A 16665-nucleotide genomic window follows, 5' to 3' on the forward strand; every position below is an offset into this window, starting at 1 on the left:
GCTTCCCCGCAACTGTGCGGGGTGGGAGCCGGGGCCCGGTCCGACCGGCTTGGGCGGCGCGCCTTCACCCGGCCCCAGGTCCGGAACCCTCCCTAGTAGCTTCGCGGCCTCCCTGCCTCCTGTGCGCGGCCTGGCTCGGAGAGGTCGGGCGGGCAGGCTTTCCCGACTGCAGGCGAGGCAGTGCGCGGCTCACCCCAGTCCTCGACCCACGTGAAGCGTACAGGGCATTTTATTAACCGGGAAGGACGGAGCGGAAGAGCGAGCAGGACGCCTCTTTACCCCGCGTAGGCAGTGTCGTCGTTGCTGTCACTAAAGGCGGAGGAAGAGAGCTCCTCGCGGGGCGTGCAGACCGGGCACCGCTGCCGCATGTCGTCCCAGCACGACCAGCAGTACACGGCCTCGCAGTCCAGCGTCCGGCACACGTAGGACTCGGGCGTCTCGGGTGCCTGGCACACCACGCAGCGCCGGCGCAGCCAGCGGCGCAGGAGCGGGCAGCCGCGGTGCAGGATATCCGCCAGCGGGTGGCGCTGTTGGGAGGTGGGCGTTAGCGCCAGCCGGGGAGCGAGGCGGGAAAGAAGGGGAACTGGACAGCGTTTCCTGTCTGAAGTCGCTAGACCTGACAATTCCCGCGTGTTGCAGGAGGCTGGGTTGGACAAAGGAAACCCCTGGAGGGCGAGGGTGCCTCCCTCCCCAACTCTGTGATGGAGAATGGGAGGATGCACCCTCCAGGCTCTCTCCAAGCGGATATCAGCCACAACTCTCATTTGCACTTCCCTGTAAATCATCTTATTTGGTTCTCATAGTGAGGCTGAGAAGTGAGCAGGCCAGATCGACTATCACTGTTGCTATCCCCACTTTACAGATGAGAAAGGTGAAGTGACTCTCAAAGTCACACAGATAGTAAACAATCCAACTTGGCTGGACCCCAGGGGCCCTGATTCCAAACCACAAACCTAGTTCACTATGCTCCCTGCCATCCCTCACGACGTGTCTCTACACAGGGATTTTTCACAGGCCACCTTACCCAGGAAGCAACCACTCTTTGCCCAAGAAACTCCATAGGCCCTGCTGCCTGCCAGACAGGCAGAACTCCTGGGCTTGGCCTTCAGAGCCTTCCATCACCTGGTCCCTTTCTAGCCTCTTTCCCACTTTAGCCCTCCCTGAGAGCTGTCTCTTCTGAGCCAGTTTCTCCTGAGACTAGCCCTGGCACTTGGCATTCCCTGTGGACTCTGAGTCTTTGCACATTCTGCTTGGAATGACTGTCCAGCACATTTCCATCTGTGCATTTACATTCAGTTTGCTTCACGACCCTGTCAAGGAATCCCAGCATGTTCTTTTTGTTTGTTTGTTTTTCATTTTTTCACAACACATTCATTTGGCCCCTATTGTGTGTCATGGGGGCTGGGGGTATCCAGGCACTAGGGAAAAAGCTAAGCAAACACAGTCTCACTTTTATGAACTTTGTTAGGACTGATTAAATAAGAATGGCTGCTACTCATTGTTTATAATGTCAGGTCCTGTACTAAGATACTGTACGTAAATTATTTCAATTCTAAATTAGCCGGGCGTGGTCGTGTGTGCCTGTAATCCCAGCTACTCGGGAAGCTGAGGCACGAGAATCGCTTGAACTGGGGAGGTGGAGGTTGCAGTGAGCCAAGATCACGCCACTGCACTCCAGCCTGGGCGACAGAGTGAGACTTAGTCTCAAAAAAAAAAAAAAAAATTTCAATTCAATTATCATATAAGGCAGATAGTGTTATTATCATCTCTTTTTTTTCAGGTGAGAAAACTGATGCTTGGAGATATGATCACTGCCTAGGGTCACACAATGATAACATGCATGCATATGGAATTTGCTGCATGCCAGCACCATGTAAGTACAACTCATTTAATCCTTACAACAACCAGATGGAGTAGTTAACCCCATTTTACGGAAGGCAAAAGCCCAGGCACAGCAGTTAAGTCATGTGCTCAAAGTCACACCGTTGTCATAGTAATGAGGGAAGGAGCGGGATTCACACTTAGGCCCTCTGGCACTGGAGTCCCACACCTGACCACCACTCTAGGTTGATCTCCAGTGAGCAGGCTTTACAGATCTCTCCAGTCTTGCCGTTCTTCAGAGGGAGAAACTGAGGCTCAGTGAAGACCTTGACCAAGGTGACACAACTTAATGGGGGAGTATGGACTGGAGTCTGCTCCCTCAGATTCCATGTGCCTTACCATGTGCCCCTGCATGAGGCCTTCCTGACTCCCAGCCCACCTGCCTCCTGCTGTTCCCTGAACTGCACTGAGCTTCTGGTCTGCAGCCCTCTGGTAGTACCTTTGGTTTTGCCTTGGGCCTCCTGTTTCTGTGCGGCCCTCTTGCTTTTCTATGAGCAGACTGTATTAAATCTCATTCTCCTTTTCTGCCTGCTTCCTAATGGTCCACTGAGTTTCTTAGGCTGGGCTGAATCCTGGGATTCAGAAACGGGCACAGCCCTGACCTTAGGAGCTGGATGGCTGGGGCCCTCAGCATGTGTTGCATCAGATCTCACCGGGCTTGGCCGGGCTCGGTGGCTCACGCCTGTAATCCTAGCACTTTGGAAAGCTGAGGTGGGCGGATCACCTGAGGTCAGGAGTTTGAGACCAGCCTGGCCAACATGGTGAAACCCTGTCTCTACTAAAAACACACACAAAAAAGCTGGGCGTGGTGGCGTGCACCTGTAATCCTGGCTACTTGTGGAGTGGGGGGCTGAGACAGGAGAATCGCTTGAACCTGGGAGGCAGAGGTTGCAGTGAGCCGAGATCATGCCACGGCACTCCAGCCTGGGCGACACAGTGAGATTCCATCTCAAAAAATAAAAAGAACTCACCAGGCTCGAGTAGGCCTGCGACCATTGGTGGGTACTGGGTGGACTGAAGGGAGCTGCCCCTTGCCCCGCTGTACTTAGACCCAGCCAGGAGCTGGCAGCACTCACGCCTGGACTTACCGAAGCCTTCTGCTGTCGCGCCCGCCTCAGGATAGCGGCCCTCCTGAGTTTGGTGAAGGCTGCTCTTTTCTTCAATAGGTCATTGTAGAGGAACAGGATCCGCTTCTTCTCTCGCTGGGGGCAGGAAGGGGGTCAATGATAGAGAAAGGCATCCCCCAAAGATGGAGTTGGTAGGGAGCTGGGTGTGGTGTGTGTGTGTGTGTGTGTGTGTGTGCAGGTGTGTAGGGGTGGAGAGGTCTGGGGAGGGGCAAACCTTGGGGAAGTAGAAGGCTGCGATGACCCTCCGGAGTCGGTAGCCAAAAGCCTGTAACAGGCAGAGACACACTAACAGGCCAATCGGTAGCGCAGCTCTCCAGTAGGCCCTGGCATCCAGGCCCACAGGCTGGGGCAGGCAGGCTAGGGGAGGGGCAGGCCAGGGGTCTGGTCAGGACCAGCCAAGGGGCAGGGCAGCCCTGGGTTGGACTTCCCATCCCAGTGGGAGGTGCAGTCCTCTGATTCCCCTGCTCTCCTCCTGCCTGCCCCTCACTATAGAACTGCCCTGTCAGTACTGTAGCCGCTGGGCCCAATGTGGCACAGATCTTGCAGATTTCTATCTTGGCTGAACGTCCTGTTGGACAGTGCTGCTCTGGTGGGCTGGGGCCCTCTAGCCCCAAGACCCTGGCCTCCAGACTCCTCTGACCGAAGCTTGTCATCCTCCCCTTCTTCAAGCCTGCCCAGATGTGTTCCCTGCTCCGATTTCCCCAGCTCAAGTACTCCAACCCCCATCTCTCCACACCCAAGACCCAGGCCCCCAACTCTTTACCTTGGAGTCTTTTGACCCTTGCCCCACCGCCCTCTATTCCTCTGATCCAAACTTTCAGCATCACTCACGCATGTTGTTTGATTCCATCACTGTCTCTGAGGAGGTGTTCAGGGCCCCAATGGTTTTTCGAAGAAGCCGGGCTAGCATGGAGTCTCCCCCAACCTTCACCTCCAGTTTATGACTGCCTGCAGCCAGGAGGGCAGGTAGGGAAGTCAGGGCAGGTGGGGAAATCAGGAATGTGTTAAGGGGGTGGATGTCAGGGAGGGGTCAAGACACAGAAATGCTTCTCAGCTGCCTGAGTCTTTCTGTCCCTTCCTGAATCCTAACCCCTCCCTGCTCCCAGTTGTAAGTGTAAAGGGGTAAAGAGCCCTCCTTCCCTGCTGTGAGAGCTGTTAGGTTGCAGGGCTGTCATTTGACCTTGAGGAGGACAGGGAGGGGCTGAATCACAGAAAGGGGAAAAGATGAGGCAGAAGGATGGCTGGCACAGTGGTGCACACCTGTAATCCCAGCACTTTGGGTGGCCAAGGCAGGTGGATCACTTGAGGTCAGGAGTTTGAGACCAGCCTGACCAACATGGTGAAACTCCGTCTCTACTAAAAATAGAAAAATTAGCTGGCCGTGGTGGCTCACACCTGTAATCTCAGCTACTCAAGAGGCTGAGGCAGGAGAATTGCTTGAACCTGGGAGGTGGAGGTTGCAGTGAGCTGAGATTGCGCCAGTGCATTCCTCCAGCCTGGGTGACAGAGCGAGACTCTTTGTCTCAAAAAAAAAAAAAAAAAAAAAAAAAAAGAGGCAGAAGGACAAGGCACAGTTGGAAGAACTAGGGTGGGGCGCCTGTGCAGGCATTGGAGTTCTCCAGAGGGTGTCTCTTGGGCCTGGAATGTGTCTGGGGGATGGGCTCACTGCGGAAGGAGTACTGCAGAAAGGAGTGGTGGCGGATGGTGTCGAAGATGGAGTAGAGAGCCCAGTCCAAGCCGCACAGCACCACCAGCAGCAGCAGAATGGGCAGTGTCTCCAGGAGCTCCCTCACCTAGCCAAGGAGCAGGAGGGGCAGAGCTGGGCAGTGCCACCTGCCTGGGCACGGAGTACTCTCTGGTGCCTTTTACCCTCCACCCTCACCTTCAGGCCTGTCTTTGCACCCAGGAGTCTGCTCCCCATGCCGTCCTCACCACATTGCTCATTTCTGAGGCCTGGATGGTGGGCTTGCAAGGGAAGATGACGGTTTTTGCCTCAGCTTTGCGGAGTGGCAGCAGAGTCCGTTTGCCCTGGAAAACAAATGTCCACACAGTCAGGAAGCCCAAGGGCCCTCTGCCCTTTCCCCTCTGCCTTCCTGGAGCATGAACCCACACAGGGCACACAGCAGCAAGGCATCCCCGGGCAGTGCCATGCCCACTCACCAGCTTCTTCCTGCGGTCATCGATCTGGCAGAAGTAGGTGCTGATGTAGATGTTGTCAAAACGAATGTCATGGTTATAGCTGTCCATGTAGGAGAAAGACCTGTGGGTGGATGGGCAGGGATGTCTCCATCTCTTCCAGGTCCTCCTCATCTATCCCCAAACATAGGCTTCCTTGAGGCACAGTCATTCAGCCAACCAGCCAGCATTCATTGAGCACCATCTATGTCCTAGGCACTGCTAGGCGATGGTGATAACAAGGAGAAGACTCTGTCCCTGCCTTCCAATTGTGTAGAGGAAGACATCCCCCTACACGATGGGTGAAACATAGCAGAAGTGAGTAGGGGATGAGGCGGGGGCTCAGAGGAGGGCATGGTCAGCCTGTCTGGGAGGGAGTTGCATGTGTGCATCTGAGGTAGGGACAGGCATGCATCTTGCAGGATGAATATCGAGCAGAGTCACAGAGAGGGGGAAACTCTTTGAGGTTTCAGGAATCACCTAATCCACTGTGACTCACAAGTTCCTGCCTCTTGGCTTTGCCTGCAGCATATCTCCTGGAGGTGTGCTGGGGCAAAACTCATCCCAGACCACCATCTCCGTCCTCCCCAGTACACCCTGGCCCTCCCTGGCTACCCTTGAGCACGGTGCACGTGTGCATGGGTGCATGCCTGCATAGATAGCTATCCCCCATGTATTTCCCAAAGTCCTACATAATGCTTCAGTTTGCTAAGGAAAAAATGTTAATTATTGCAAATGTGTTTAAAACTGTAAAAGTACATTAAACAAACTCTGTAAAGTGTGAAACATTAGTTTCAATGCTATTGCTTCTGGGGCCCTGTAAAAATCCACATCTTTGCCTTTAAAACTACTGTTAAGTGCAAAGACATACTGTGAGTGCCCTCTTGTGGAGAGGCTCACAGAGGTGGTGCCTGGGCTTCCTGAGCCAGGGCCTGCCCTCCCGCCAGCTGTCCTTTCAGTGCATGACCTCACCGAGCTTGAAAGCCTAGAAGTAGCTTTTGACTCTGTGCCTCCTTCCCTCCCTCCACAAGCTGGCTCTGAGCCTCGCTGCACCTTTCCCCTTCCCCCTCCATCTCAAGCCGTCTTCCTGCCATGCTTTACCCGGGCCAGGCGCCCTAACCTCTGACCCAGCCTGGCCTCCCTCCCTCCAGACTTCCTGAGGCCATCTTGCCACCACCGCCAGTTCCAGGTCTTCCTGCAGGGCTTTCCAGACTGTTCTGGTCATGCCCACTTCAGTCCTCCAGGCCAGCCTCTGCCCTCTGCACCCCACGGACACCAGGAGCCTTACCCAAGGGACACCCTTCTTTCCTTGACCACCGCTCCCCATCTGTAGCCATTTGGAGCCCAGTTATTGCCCTTCCAAGGGGCACCTTCTCAGCTCCCATACACATCTCAAAAGCCAATCCATAGAATGGCCCTTGAACCATCTCTGTCTTGTGGGTGTCTCATGATCCCAACTAGATCATTAGCTTTTTTTTTTTTTTTTTTTGAGACAAGCTCTCACTCTGACACCAGGCTGGAATGCAGAATGCAGTGGCACAATCACAGCTCACTGTAGCCTCGACCTCCCGGTGATTCTCCTGCCTCAGCCTCCCAAGTAGCTGGGACTACAGGCATGTGCCCCACACCTGGCTAATTTTGTTCATTTTTTGTAGAGACGAGGTCTCACTGTGTTACCCAGGCTGGTCTCAAACACCTCAACTCAAGCCATCCTCCCGCCTCGGCTTCCCAAAATGTTGTGATTACAGGAGTGAGCCGCCATGCCTGGCGATCATGAGCTTATTGAGGGCAGGAATAGAGCTCCTTCATCTTTGTCTTCCCATGGGGCCCTAGATACACACATACCCACTCACTTGCAGTCACTCTAGGCCCCCCACATAGGGGCAGACAGAGCAACAGCCCTGTGGCAGCCCTCACCCAAGCCCTGCCCATCTCAGGTGTTTGGGAGTGGAGATGGGAAATAGAGGGTCCAGAGACCAGCAGGAGAGCTAGAGCAGAGCAAGGCCCGGTGCAGCCCAGCTGGACACTGGGCTGGATGGGGTTGAGGACTTTGTTCTAAATGGAGGGAAAGTCGCTGCCAACGCAGCAGGCAGGAGAAAATGAAAGCAAAATGGAAAGATAAAAATGGCACAAAGTCAGAGCCAAGGGGAATATGAAGGGCAAGAAAAAATCAAAAGTCAAAGCTAAATGTAAAAAAAAAAAAATCAGTATTGGGATAAAGGCTGGAAGGAGGTGGATGAATGAAGACGGTTGGCCTTTTAAGGCAGTCGGAACATGGGTAATGTTCTTCTGACAAAATGTCCACATTTCCTTTAACTTTGTGTAAACAAAGACAAAGGTAAATAATATTCAGATTCAGAGGTGAGGATAGGTGCTAGGGTTCCATCCTTACAGCCTCCCTCAGGGCAGGGCTCCAGTCCGGGGCAGAGGAGGGGCTGCTGGGGTGGGGACCATGGCTTACGCGTGCAGGACCAGCAGGAAAGTGCAGGAGAGCAGCACATGCAGCAGCCCCAGGGCCCACTCCAGCCGGGCCTCCTGGCGGTACACATAGTCCCGCACCTCGGTGCTCACGCGCTCCCAGCTCGTGTTGAGCCCCAGCACCCCAGCCTGCTTTTCTTCCTGGTGGAGGGCACATGAGCAAACGCAGCCTGCAGCCACCTCGCCAGACCCAGGTCCCACCTCTTCATGACATCTGTCCCCCAGTACCCCACTTGTGTCCCCGGGGCCCTCCCAGGACCTCCAGGAGTTGTCACTTCCTTCTGCTTACCACCCTCCTGGACACAGTCTTCCTCCCCTGCACCTACATCAGCTGACATCATCTCATATCTGGCTGATAGCTCCCACCCCAGGCCAAGTCTGCACAAACCATAGGCTTGGCACTGTCCCCTCATCACCACCTTTCCCCTCCCCTGCCCATCTCAGGTGTTCGGGGGTGGAGATGGGAAACAGAGGGCCCCCTCAACACCAGCAACATTCCCCTCGTCCCCCTCCCTCACCCTGGTCACCTCTTTCCTGTGCCCTCTCACTTGTCCTTCCTCTAGCCCTATTCCCTCATGCCATCCTCCCGCTCCCTATCTACCCCCCACCAACCCTCGCCCTTGCCTTCTACCTTGAAGTCAATATTGGCTGAAAATTCCCCATCCAGGCCATGAATAGACTGGTTGAGGGAGTCGTAGGTCTGCCCAAAGTTGCCTTCCACTGGGATGCGATTGCGGCACCAAACCTCCATCACTGGTGGACAGTGGGTGGGGTCAGGGGCCTCCCCGGGCCTGTCCTCCACGTGCAGGCCTGGCCTGCCTGTCCTCCTGTGGTCCTCCTCATCCTGCTTTTTTGTCTCTCTGCCCATGGCTTGCTACCACACCAACACTGAGTCTTCCCCTCTCCACTGTTTTTGGATCCTGCCCTCCAGGAACCAGACCTGAGTTCCCCCATTTTTGTCAATCTATCCTCAACCATAACAAACATCAGTAAGGAGAGCAAGTGTTTACAGAGCAGCTCCTCTGTGTGCCAGCTCTGCCACTGCCTTCACATACGTTAGCCCCATAAATCCTTAAAAGCCCTTAATGTGGCTGGGTGCGATGGCTCACACCTGTAATCCCAGCACTTTGGGAGGCTGAGGTGGGTAGATCACCTGAGGTTAAGAGTTCAAGACCAGCTTGGTCAACGTGGTGAAACCCCGGCTCTACTAAATATACAAAAATTAGCTGGGCATGGTGGTGGCCACCTGTAATCCCAGCTACTCGGGAGGCTGAGGCAGGAGAATCGCTTGAACCCGGGAGGCAGAGGTTGCAGTGAGCCGAGATCGCGCCACTGCACTCCAGTCTGGGTGACAAGAGTGAAACACCCCGTCTCAAAAAAAAAAAAATTAATGCGAGAACTACTGTTATTCTGCCCATGCCCATCTTTCAGATGAAGAGCCACAGCTCAGAGCTTTGCTGTAACTCACCCTGGGTCACAGAGCTATTCAGCAGATGGACTGGGCTCTAAGGATGCTGTGGCCTCAGGGCCAAAACCCTCCTCATCTGTTGCTTTCCTGCCTGTCACCTACCAGTGGGTCCCAAGGACTCAGCTCCCTACCCCTGATGCTCCCCACCCCTTTGCAACTGTGCAGACCCTTGGCAATGCCACAGAAGAACTTGAACTTCATAGGCAGGCAGAGCAAGTGGGTGAGGAGTGGGACCCAGATGTGCTTCATGCACTGTTCATGCTTGTGGTCAAACCAACGACGGCAGCTGAGTATGGCCTGGTTCACCACATCTGTAGGAAGGAGCAAGGATGTCTGAGGTTCCCACATCTTGATCCACAACGCTGGCCCCACATCCCATCCCACCCTCCACTCCCCAGGGATACCCCTCACAGGAGCAACGCAGCTTGGTCTTCAGCTCATACATCTTCTGTGTCGACAGGTGGAGTCTGGAGGCTGGGGCTTGGCGGGCCTCCCTGCCCTGGGCTGTCTCCCCTGAGTCCACAGCATCCTCAGGCATGTAGCCCGTCTCACTATTCACCTGGGCATCCAGGTCCTCAAAAGTGGCAGAGATGTTCCGAGTCTCTGCTCTCAGCAATTCTTTGCTACTCTGAGATTGGAGGTGGAGGGAGGAAAGGGTGAGGGCTGGGGCTTTAGAGCTTCTGCTGCCTGAGGGCCTGTCCTCCCCCAGTAGCCAAGCTTTGGGCTCTCACCCCAGGCCGGCAGGGAGCCTAGGCCCTGAGACACAGCCTCTCACCTCAAATTCCCGGCTGTCCATTGCCCTTGGGAGCCCGCCCACCAGCTGCCTTGTCTGATGCCACATGTCCTGGCTCTCTGTACCTCCCAGACTCTCAGCTCTTCCTCAGTCCTCCCATCCCAGACCCTTCCTGGTCAGTGGTTCTCCAGGTCCTTAGACCTTACCCTTCACCACTAGTCTCTGAGATCATTATGCCATCTGAATGCCCCCAACTTCCAAACCCCTCAGCCCCCATCTCCCCAACTCTCCAGCTCTCCAATTCTCCCAAACCCCCAGTCTCCAGCCCTCCAATACCCAATTCTTGAATCCTCTTGTCTTTGAAACTTCTGAGCTACTCAAGGCCAAAGCCCCCAAATTTCCTAGATATTCTAGTTCAGCTGTCCAGAGTACTGACCACTCAGGTATTAGGAAATGTGTATAGAGCATGTCCTAATGACTCAGGGGCTCTCCTGGCATTTAATGTCCCAGGACCAGGGCACATTCTGCAATGTTTGGGAATAGTTCTGCAAAAAATGCCAGTAGTATCCCCATTGGGAAACTGTAAATCCAGGGTGACAACTCCCAGCTCAAGTTAACTCGGCCCCAGAGAGAGGGACCACCCAGGCCCTGCCTGTGCAGATTCCTGACCAGCAGGTCCTTGAACACGGCCCGTAAGGGGGCTGTGGAGACGCGCCAAGCTGCACGGGTGTTGTTGATCTGCAGCTCCACGGTGCAGCCCAGCGATGCGATCACGTCATTGAGATTGTGCCGCAGATTGGCTACTGGCCCTGGAGAAAGAGGCCCTGGTGGGTCACCTCCCTGTATAATCAGCACTTTCTCAAACCCGCTCAGCTCCCCTCTGCAAATAGTGCCCATTGCCTAGAACTATACAGTGGTGGGGCCGAGAAGCCTATGAAAGGTCAACTTGTTCAACCCTTGATTTTTTTCACTGCTTTTTGTTTTTGTTTTTTTTTTTGAGACAGAGTCTCCCTCTGTTGCCCAGGCTGGAGTGTAGCGGCTCGATCTCTGCTCATTGCAACCTCCGCCTCCCGGGCTCAAGCGATTCTCCTGCCTCAGCCTCCTGAGCAGCTGGGATTACAGGCACGCGCCACCATGTCTGGCTAATTTTTTTGGTATTTTTAGTAGAGATGGGGTTTCAGCATGTTGGTCAGGCCGATCTCGAACTCCTGACCTCGTGATCCGCCCGCCTCGGCCTCCCACAGTTCTGGGATTACAGGTGAGCCACCGTGCCTGGCCTTTTTTTTTTTTTTTTTTTTTGAGACGGGGTCTTGCTCTGTTACCCAGGCTGGAGTGCAATGGCGCAATCTTGGCTCACTGCAGGCTCCGCCTCCCAAGTTCAAGTGATTCTCCTATCTCAGCCTCCCGAAAAGCTGGGACTATAGGTGTGCACCACCACGCCTGGCTAATTTTTGCATTTTTAGTAGAGATGGAGTTTCACCATGGCTGGTCTTGAACTCCTGACTTCAGGTGATCCACCCACCTCAGCCTCCCAAAGTGCTGGGATTACGGGCATGAACCACCGTGCCTGGCCAATGTTTTCACTCTTATAAACTGAGGAGGCCCAGATATGGGGAGGAGCTCCCTCAGGGACATACAGTGAGTTAGACCAGCTGGGATGACACCACTGTCTTTTCTCCTTCACCCAGCCTGGCTCCCATTGGATGGCCCACCCAGGGTCACTGCTTCAGTGTAACTCACTGGCCCCCACATACTCACCCACATAGATGGCAGTCAAGGCGTATCCCAGGACAAAGAGCCTGCCTTCCTTGCCGAGCATCTTGGGTACTAGTAGGAGGCTGGCACAGCGGATGTGAGGGGAAGTCCCCCAGCCCATGGCCCCCAAGCCTGTCAGGAGAGCCCAGGAGGTGGTGAGGTGAAGTGAGGAAGATGCCTCCCTTTGTCACATTTACCAGAGCACCCACCTGCAACACCCCATTCTGGAACCACCACCATCCTGCCCTTATCCCCATTTACACTGACTCTGATAGACCTGCTAGGCCACTCATTCATTCATTCGGCAGCCACTCACAGAGTTGAGCTATGTGCCAGTCTCTGGAAGGGCATAGAGGGGTGGCTAGAACTTAAAAAGCCACAAATGACTGACTTGTGTGTGTTTGTGTTAGGGAAGGAAGCCAAGGTTTTCTGGGCTACAGTGACACTGACCCTAGGTGCTGAGGGAGCAGAGAGAGCAAGAGAAAATCTCTGGAAACAGGCGCTCATGCTCAGAGTGGTCCGAAGAGAGATCAGAGCCCACCTCAGTACTCCCAGTACTCAGACACCTACAGCACTCGCAGTCCCTGCCTCTAATTTTAGCCCTTAGTCATGTACTGCCTGGTATGTTTTAGCAGTTTCACATGTGTCTCCCTGTGGTCTCTGCAAGGAGACAGTGAACTTCTGGAAGCTCATAATCCAGAGAAAGAGACAGATGAGTAAACAAATGACTACAACACGATGTGCTAAGTGCACAAGGGAGGTGCTTATAGAGCGCTGTGGGAGCCAAGGTCGGAGTACGTATTTCTTCAGGGAGGGGTGGGGCTGAGAAGGCTGGACAGAGAGGATGTGTCAGCTGGGCCTGGAAGGTGAGTCAGTGTTGTTAGGAGGTGCAGATGGCATTCCAGGCCAAAGGAACACTATAAACTGGTCGGGAGAGCTAGAAGATTCCTGTGTTGATGGAACAATGATCGCCAAAGCAAATCCCAGATCCTTACACTTCCTCCATCTCCACTGTCATGGTAGAGTCCCCATCATCTCTTACTGGGACTATAACCTGATGAGTCTCCCTATGTCCTCTCTTGCTACCTTACACTTCAGTTTTTACAAGGCAGCCAGAGTGATCTTGCAGAAGCATAAATCAGATCACGTCCCTTCCCTGCTTCAAACCATTCGGTGGCTTTCTACCACATTTGGTATAAAATCCGAACTCCCTAACATGGTCTACCTAGCTTGTGATCTGGCTCCTGCCTGCCTCCTGATCTCATGCTATGCAGCCCTTCACCCACCATGTCTACCCACACAGACCTCGTTGCTGCTCCTTGGACAAGCCAAGCTCATTCCTCCTCTCTGGTCTTTTCCCTAGCTGTTCCCCCTGCCAGGAGCACTCCTCTCCCTGTTCTTCACATGGCTGGCTCCACCTAGTCATACAGGTTTGTGGCAAACCCTGTTGGGTGCCACCCCACAGTTTTTTTTCTGCCTTCTTCCTTGCTAACACAACTTAGGTTTTTTGCAAGGGCAATAGCCTGGCCCTGCCCCAGCCCCTGAGGGATAAATCTGGATCTGTCTAAACCAATCATGGTAGAACAGGACATTGAAAGGGACTAGTTCTGTGGTCTTGGCCTTCTGGCCAAAGACTTGAGCTGAGGCCAATAGTTGACAAATAGTTGCCCTATGTTCTAATGAGAGCCCCATGGAGCTACGGGTGCCTTCTTTGGGCTCACCAAAACAGCAAAACTTGACTCTCACTCCTCTATCCCACCCCATCTATATAAAAAGAACAGCAATATGGGCCAGGCATGGTGGCTCACGCCTATAATCCCAGCACTTTGGGAGGCCAAGGCAGGTGGATCACTTGAGGTCAGGAGTTCGAGACCAGACTGGCCAACATGGCTGTCTCAACTAAAAATATAAAATTTAGCCAGGCATGGTGGCAGGTGCCTGTAGTCCCAGTTACTCAGGAGGTTGAGGCAGGAGAATTGCTTGAACCCGGGAGGCGGAGGTTGCAGTGAGCTGAGATCGTGCCACTGCACTCCAGCCTGGGGAACAGAGCAAGACTCTGTCTTAAAAAAAAAAAAAAAAAAAAAAGACCGACAATGTGGATTTCCTGGAAGGGGAGAAAAGTGGTTGGAATGGGCAGGCAGAGAGGGAGAGTCTGTGGAGAGGATGGGTGTCACATGTCAAGTGAGAGACTCCAGGAGTCCAAGAGGCTTCAGGGACTGGCGCTGCAGGAAGGGGAACCTGCCTGGTCTCTGTAGACTAGACTCCTGCTGAGTGCAGAGCCTCATGAGGCCACTCCAGGGCTGCCACCGCAGCACAGAGTGGAGGGAGAGCTCCTGGGAGAGCTCAGCCTCTGTAATGCCTCTGTAGACCTCCTCTGGACGATGGGGGCACACAAGCTCGGAGACTGGTATCTGCTTCTCATTAGGGCAGGAGAGAGGCAGCCATAAGGTGCCCTGCTTTTGATGGGGCGTGGTGGCTCATGCCTGTAATCCCAGCTCTTAGGGAGGCAGAGGCGGGAGGATAGCTTGAGCCCAGGGGTTTGAGACCTGCCTGGGCAATATAGCGAGACCCCATTCTCCACAAAAAGGAAGGTGCCCTGCTTTCTCTGCCTGGCAGGGCATGGACATGTGCACTCCCAGCCTGCTGGAGGGAGGGATCCCAAAAGCAAGAGGCTGTGGGTGGCCCCTGAAAGGGGGCTTCACTCAAGGTCAGCCAAAAAGAACTGGCCTCTGCAGGAAACTGGGCATTGCCGAGGTCCACACACAGCCTCCAAGGGGACAATAATCAGGCCTACTGGGACAGCCAGGGTGTGAGTGCCTGCTACACGCAGGCATCCACAGTGGAATTATAACAGCATTAGTGACTTAAGACTTTTGTCCCTTTTCCTCTAATTCTTCTAATCTCCCTTCTGACATCAGAAGAACCAGAAAGGGAAGGAAGTAGAGGAAAAAAGGGAAAGAGCAGGCCACGCCCCTTCTCCATTGCAGGACCCCATGCTAGGGAGCAGGACTGAGCTGGGGGCCCAAGGGATGGGGAGGGCAAGATAAGGAGGGAAGATGCTTGAGCATGGATGAGGTTAAAAGTTTGATGTAGAGTGGACTGGACCTCTTTAACCCCTAAAAATAAGTCTTAATTGTTGAAGTAGGACTAGGTCTTCTAAAGAAATATAACCAGAAATCTAAGGGGCTGTGTGAAAGGTTATCAATGGAAAAAACATGTTTGAATACAGTGGGTCAGAGAAAAAGTAGTCTCCTGTTGGTATCCAGCAGGATTAATTCAATAAACAGGTGATGAAATGCTAATTCTATTTCTCTTGCCTGGGACAGTTTCAGGAAAGGGCATGTGTTGCACGCAGTTCTGACCAAAGAGATGTGAGGAAGTCTACTGCGGGGATTATAGGCAAGTTTCCCTTGTTCCTAAAAAGGGACATGAGGAAAAGATGTTTCTTCCTTTTTTTTTTCTTTTTTTTTTTGAGATAGAGTCTCACTCTGTCACCTAGGTCATTTTCCTTTTTCCCTGGCTTCAAATCACACATGGTGACAGGTGCCTGTAATCCCAGCTACTTGGGAGGCTGAGCAGGAGAATGGCTTGAACCTGGGAGGTGGAGGTTGCAGTGAGCTGAGATTGAGCCACTGCACTCCAGCCTGGGCGATAGAGCGAGACTCCGTCTCAAAACGAAAACAAAAACATACAAACAAAACCAAAGCAAAACGGCTGGATGCTTGTCATCCTTGTTTACTGCTAAATCCTCAGCAGATTCTCAGTAAGTGCTGAATGAATGAATGAATGAATGAATGAATGAATGAATTGAATTTCTTAGGAGGATCAGAAAACGAGGTCAGACAGGTCAGGAGAGATGAGAATTATGAAAGGTTATGGGGTTGGACTATATCATGTGGGTGATGGGGAGTCCCTCGGAATGGAGAGACTCCCTCAGGGCAAGGACGGTGTCTTCCTTCTTAAATTGGCGGCCTCTTCCCTCTGGACCTCCCCCTAAAGCCCAGGAGGAGGCTGAAGCCACAGGGGATGTTTGGGTACAGAAGAAACAAGTCCTGACTCCTTCCTGGGCATGCAGGACGGCGCTGTGTTCCACAGGCCGCTAGAGTGTTCCTGGCTTTTGCCCAGCACTAACCCACCAAGCTGTACAAAAACATCATCTTCTGTTCTTCGTAGATGTTCATGGGGTTCACCAGGAGCTGAAAGAGACCTAAGGGCACAAGGTCAAGCCAAAGGCCAAAAGATGGGTCCTAGCCCTGGTCCAGCCTCTGCCCACCCCGGACTTTCTGCTTTCACACTCACCTATGGCCAGGAGCCCCCCAGCGCCTGCCCCCAACAGGAAAGCAGTGACAGGAAACTCGCCCGGCTGGCGCCACAGGAACCGGCTACAGGAGACTGGCAGCCCCCAGCTCAGGAGCCTCTGCACCGCTAAGAGGGGGACAGGGTAGCTCAGCAGCCCACTCTTCTGCCTGGGATGGGGCTCATTAGGATTCAGGGCTTGCAGGTGGATAGAGGCTGGGGGAACCTGGCATGTGAAACAGTAGGAACTTAGGGGACCCTGGAGGAAGATGAGGGAGCCTGAGGAAGTGGTACGGGTGTAAGGGATAGAAAAGGCAAGGGCTGGGCTGGGAGGCAGGAGGCACTAGACCAGAGAGGTGGTGGAGGCGGGGACACCGAGTTGGGGGATAGTGTGCAGGAGTTCCAGGACGAGAGATGGGATGAGAGAGGAGGTCAAGGGATACTGGGTCTCTGCTGAGTGACTCACTGGTATGAGGCTGTTTTCTTCTTTGCCCTCTTGCGCTGTTCTGATGATGTTTAATGTCCATGGGTCTTTTTTGGGGAAGCACCACTCATCCCAGGTCTCCTGAAGGACCTCCTCGGACACAAGGTTCTAGTGAGAGAAGAGAGGTGCTGCCTGTCTCTTCCGCCTCACGGGAAGCCTAGGCCTGAGCTCTGGGTCTTTTAATCCTTCTGCTCCGAGAAGTGGGGAAGGAGATTAGAGACCTACCTATCCCCTCTCCAGTCCTCGGAACTGGGTCAAGGATTCCAAG

The 16665-nt window shown here is 53.8% G+C and overlaps 1 protein-coding gene and 1 long non-coding RNA gene across 4 annotated transcripts; one reads left to right on the top strand and one right to left on the bottom strand.

The window, feature by feature from the left end:
• Positions 1–213: 213 nt before the first annotated feature.
• On the bottom strand, positions 214–16609 carry DCST1 (DC-STAMP domain containing 1). Of its 2 annotated transcripts, XM_054459937.2 has the most exons (16): positions 16380–16609; positions 15917–16042; positions 15750–15824; positions 11621–11749; positions 10532–10671; positions 9541–9757; positions 9297–9440; positions 8293–8414; positions 7645–7802; positions 5169–5268; positions 4941–5036; positions 4675–4801; positions 3840–3956; positions 3223–3365; positions 2970–3083; positions 214–527 (listed from the first exon to the last, which is right to left on the bottom strand). In XM_054459937.2, exons 1-16 carry the CDS (start codon positions 16438–16440, stop codon positions 276–278), a joined length of 2121 nt encoding a protein of 706 aa, XP_054315912.1. In that variant the 5' UTR covers positions 16441–16609; the 3' UTR covers positions 214–275. The 2 variants fall into 2 exon arrangements, with proteins under 2 accessions (XP_054315912.1, XP_054315917.1); XM_054459942.1 differs by lacking the exon at positions 15750–15824.
• LOC129018390 (uncharacterized) lies at positions 409–5969 on the top strand. Of its 2 annotated transcripts, XR_008495252.1 has the most exons (4): positions 409–537; positions 1781–1873; positions 4915–5201; positions 5308–5969. It is a non-coding gene; the product is annotated as an uncharacterized LOC129018390 (long non-coding RNA). The 2 variants fall into 2 exon arrangements; XR_008495250.1 differs by lacking the exon at positions 4915–5201 and having other exon boundaries at positions 5400–5969.
• Positions 16610–16665: the final 56 nt, after the last annotated feature.

The sequence above is a fragment of the Pongo pygmaeus genome, chromosome 1, assembly GCF_028885625.2.
Source record: "Pongo pygmaeus isolate AG05252 chromosome 1, NHGRI_mPonPyg2-v2.0_pri, whole genome shotgun sequence".
Lineage (NCBI taxonomy): Eukaryota > Metazoa > Chordata > Mammalia > Primates > Hominidae > Pongo > Pongo pygmaeus.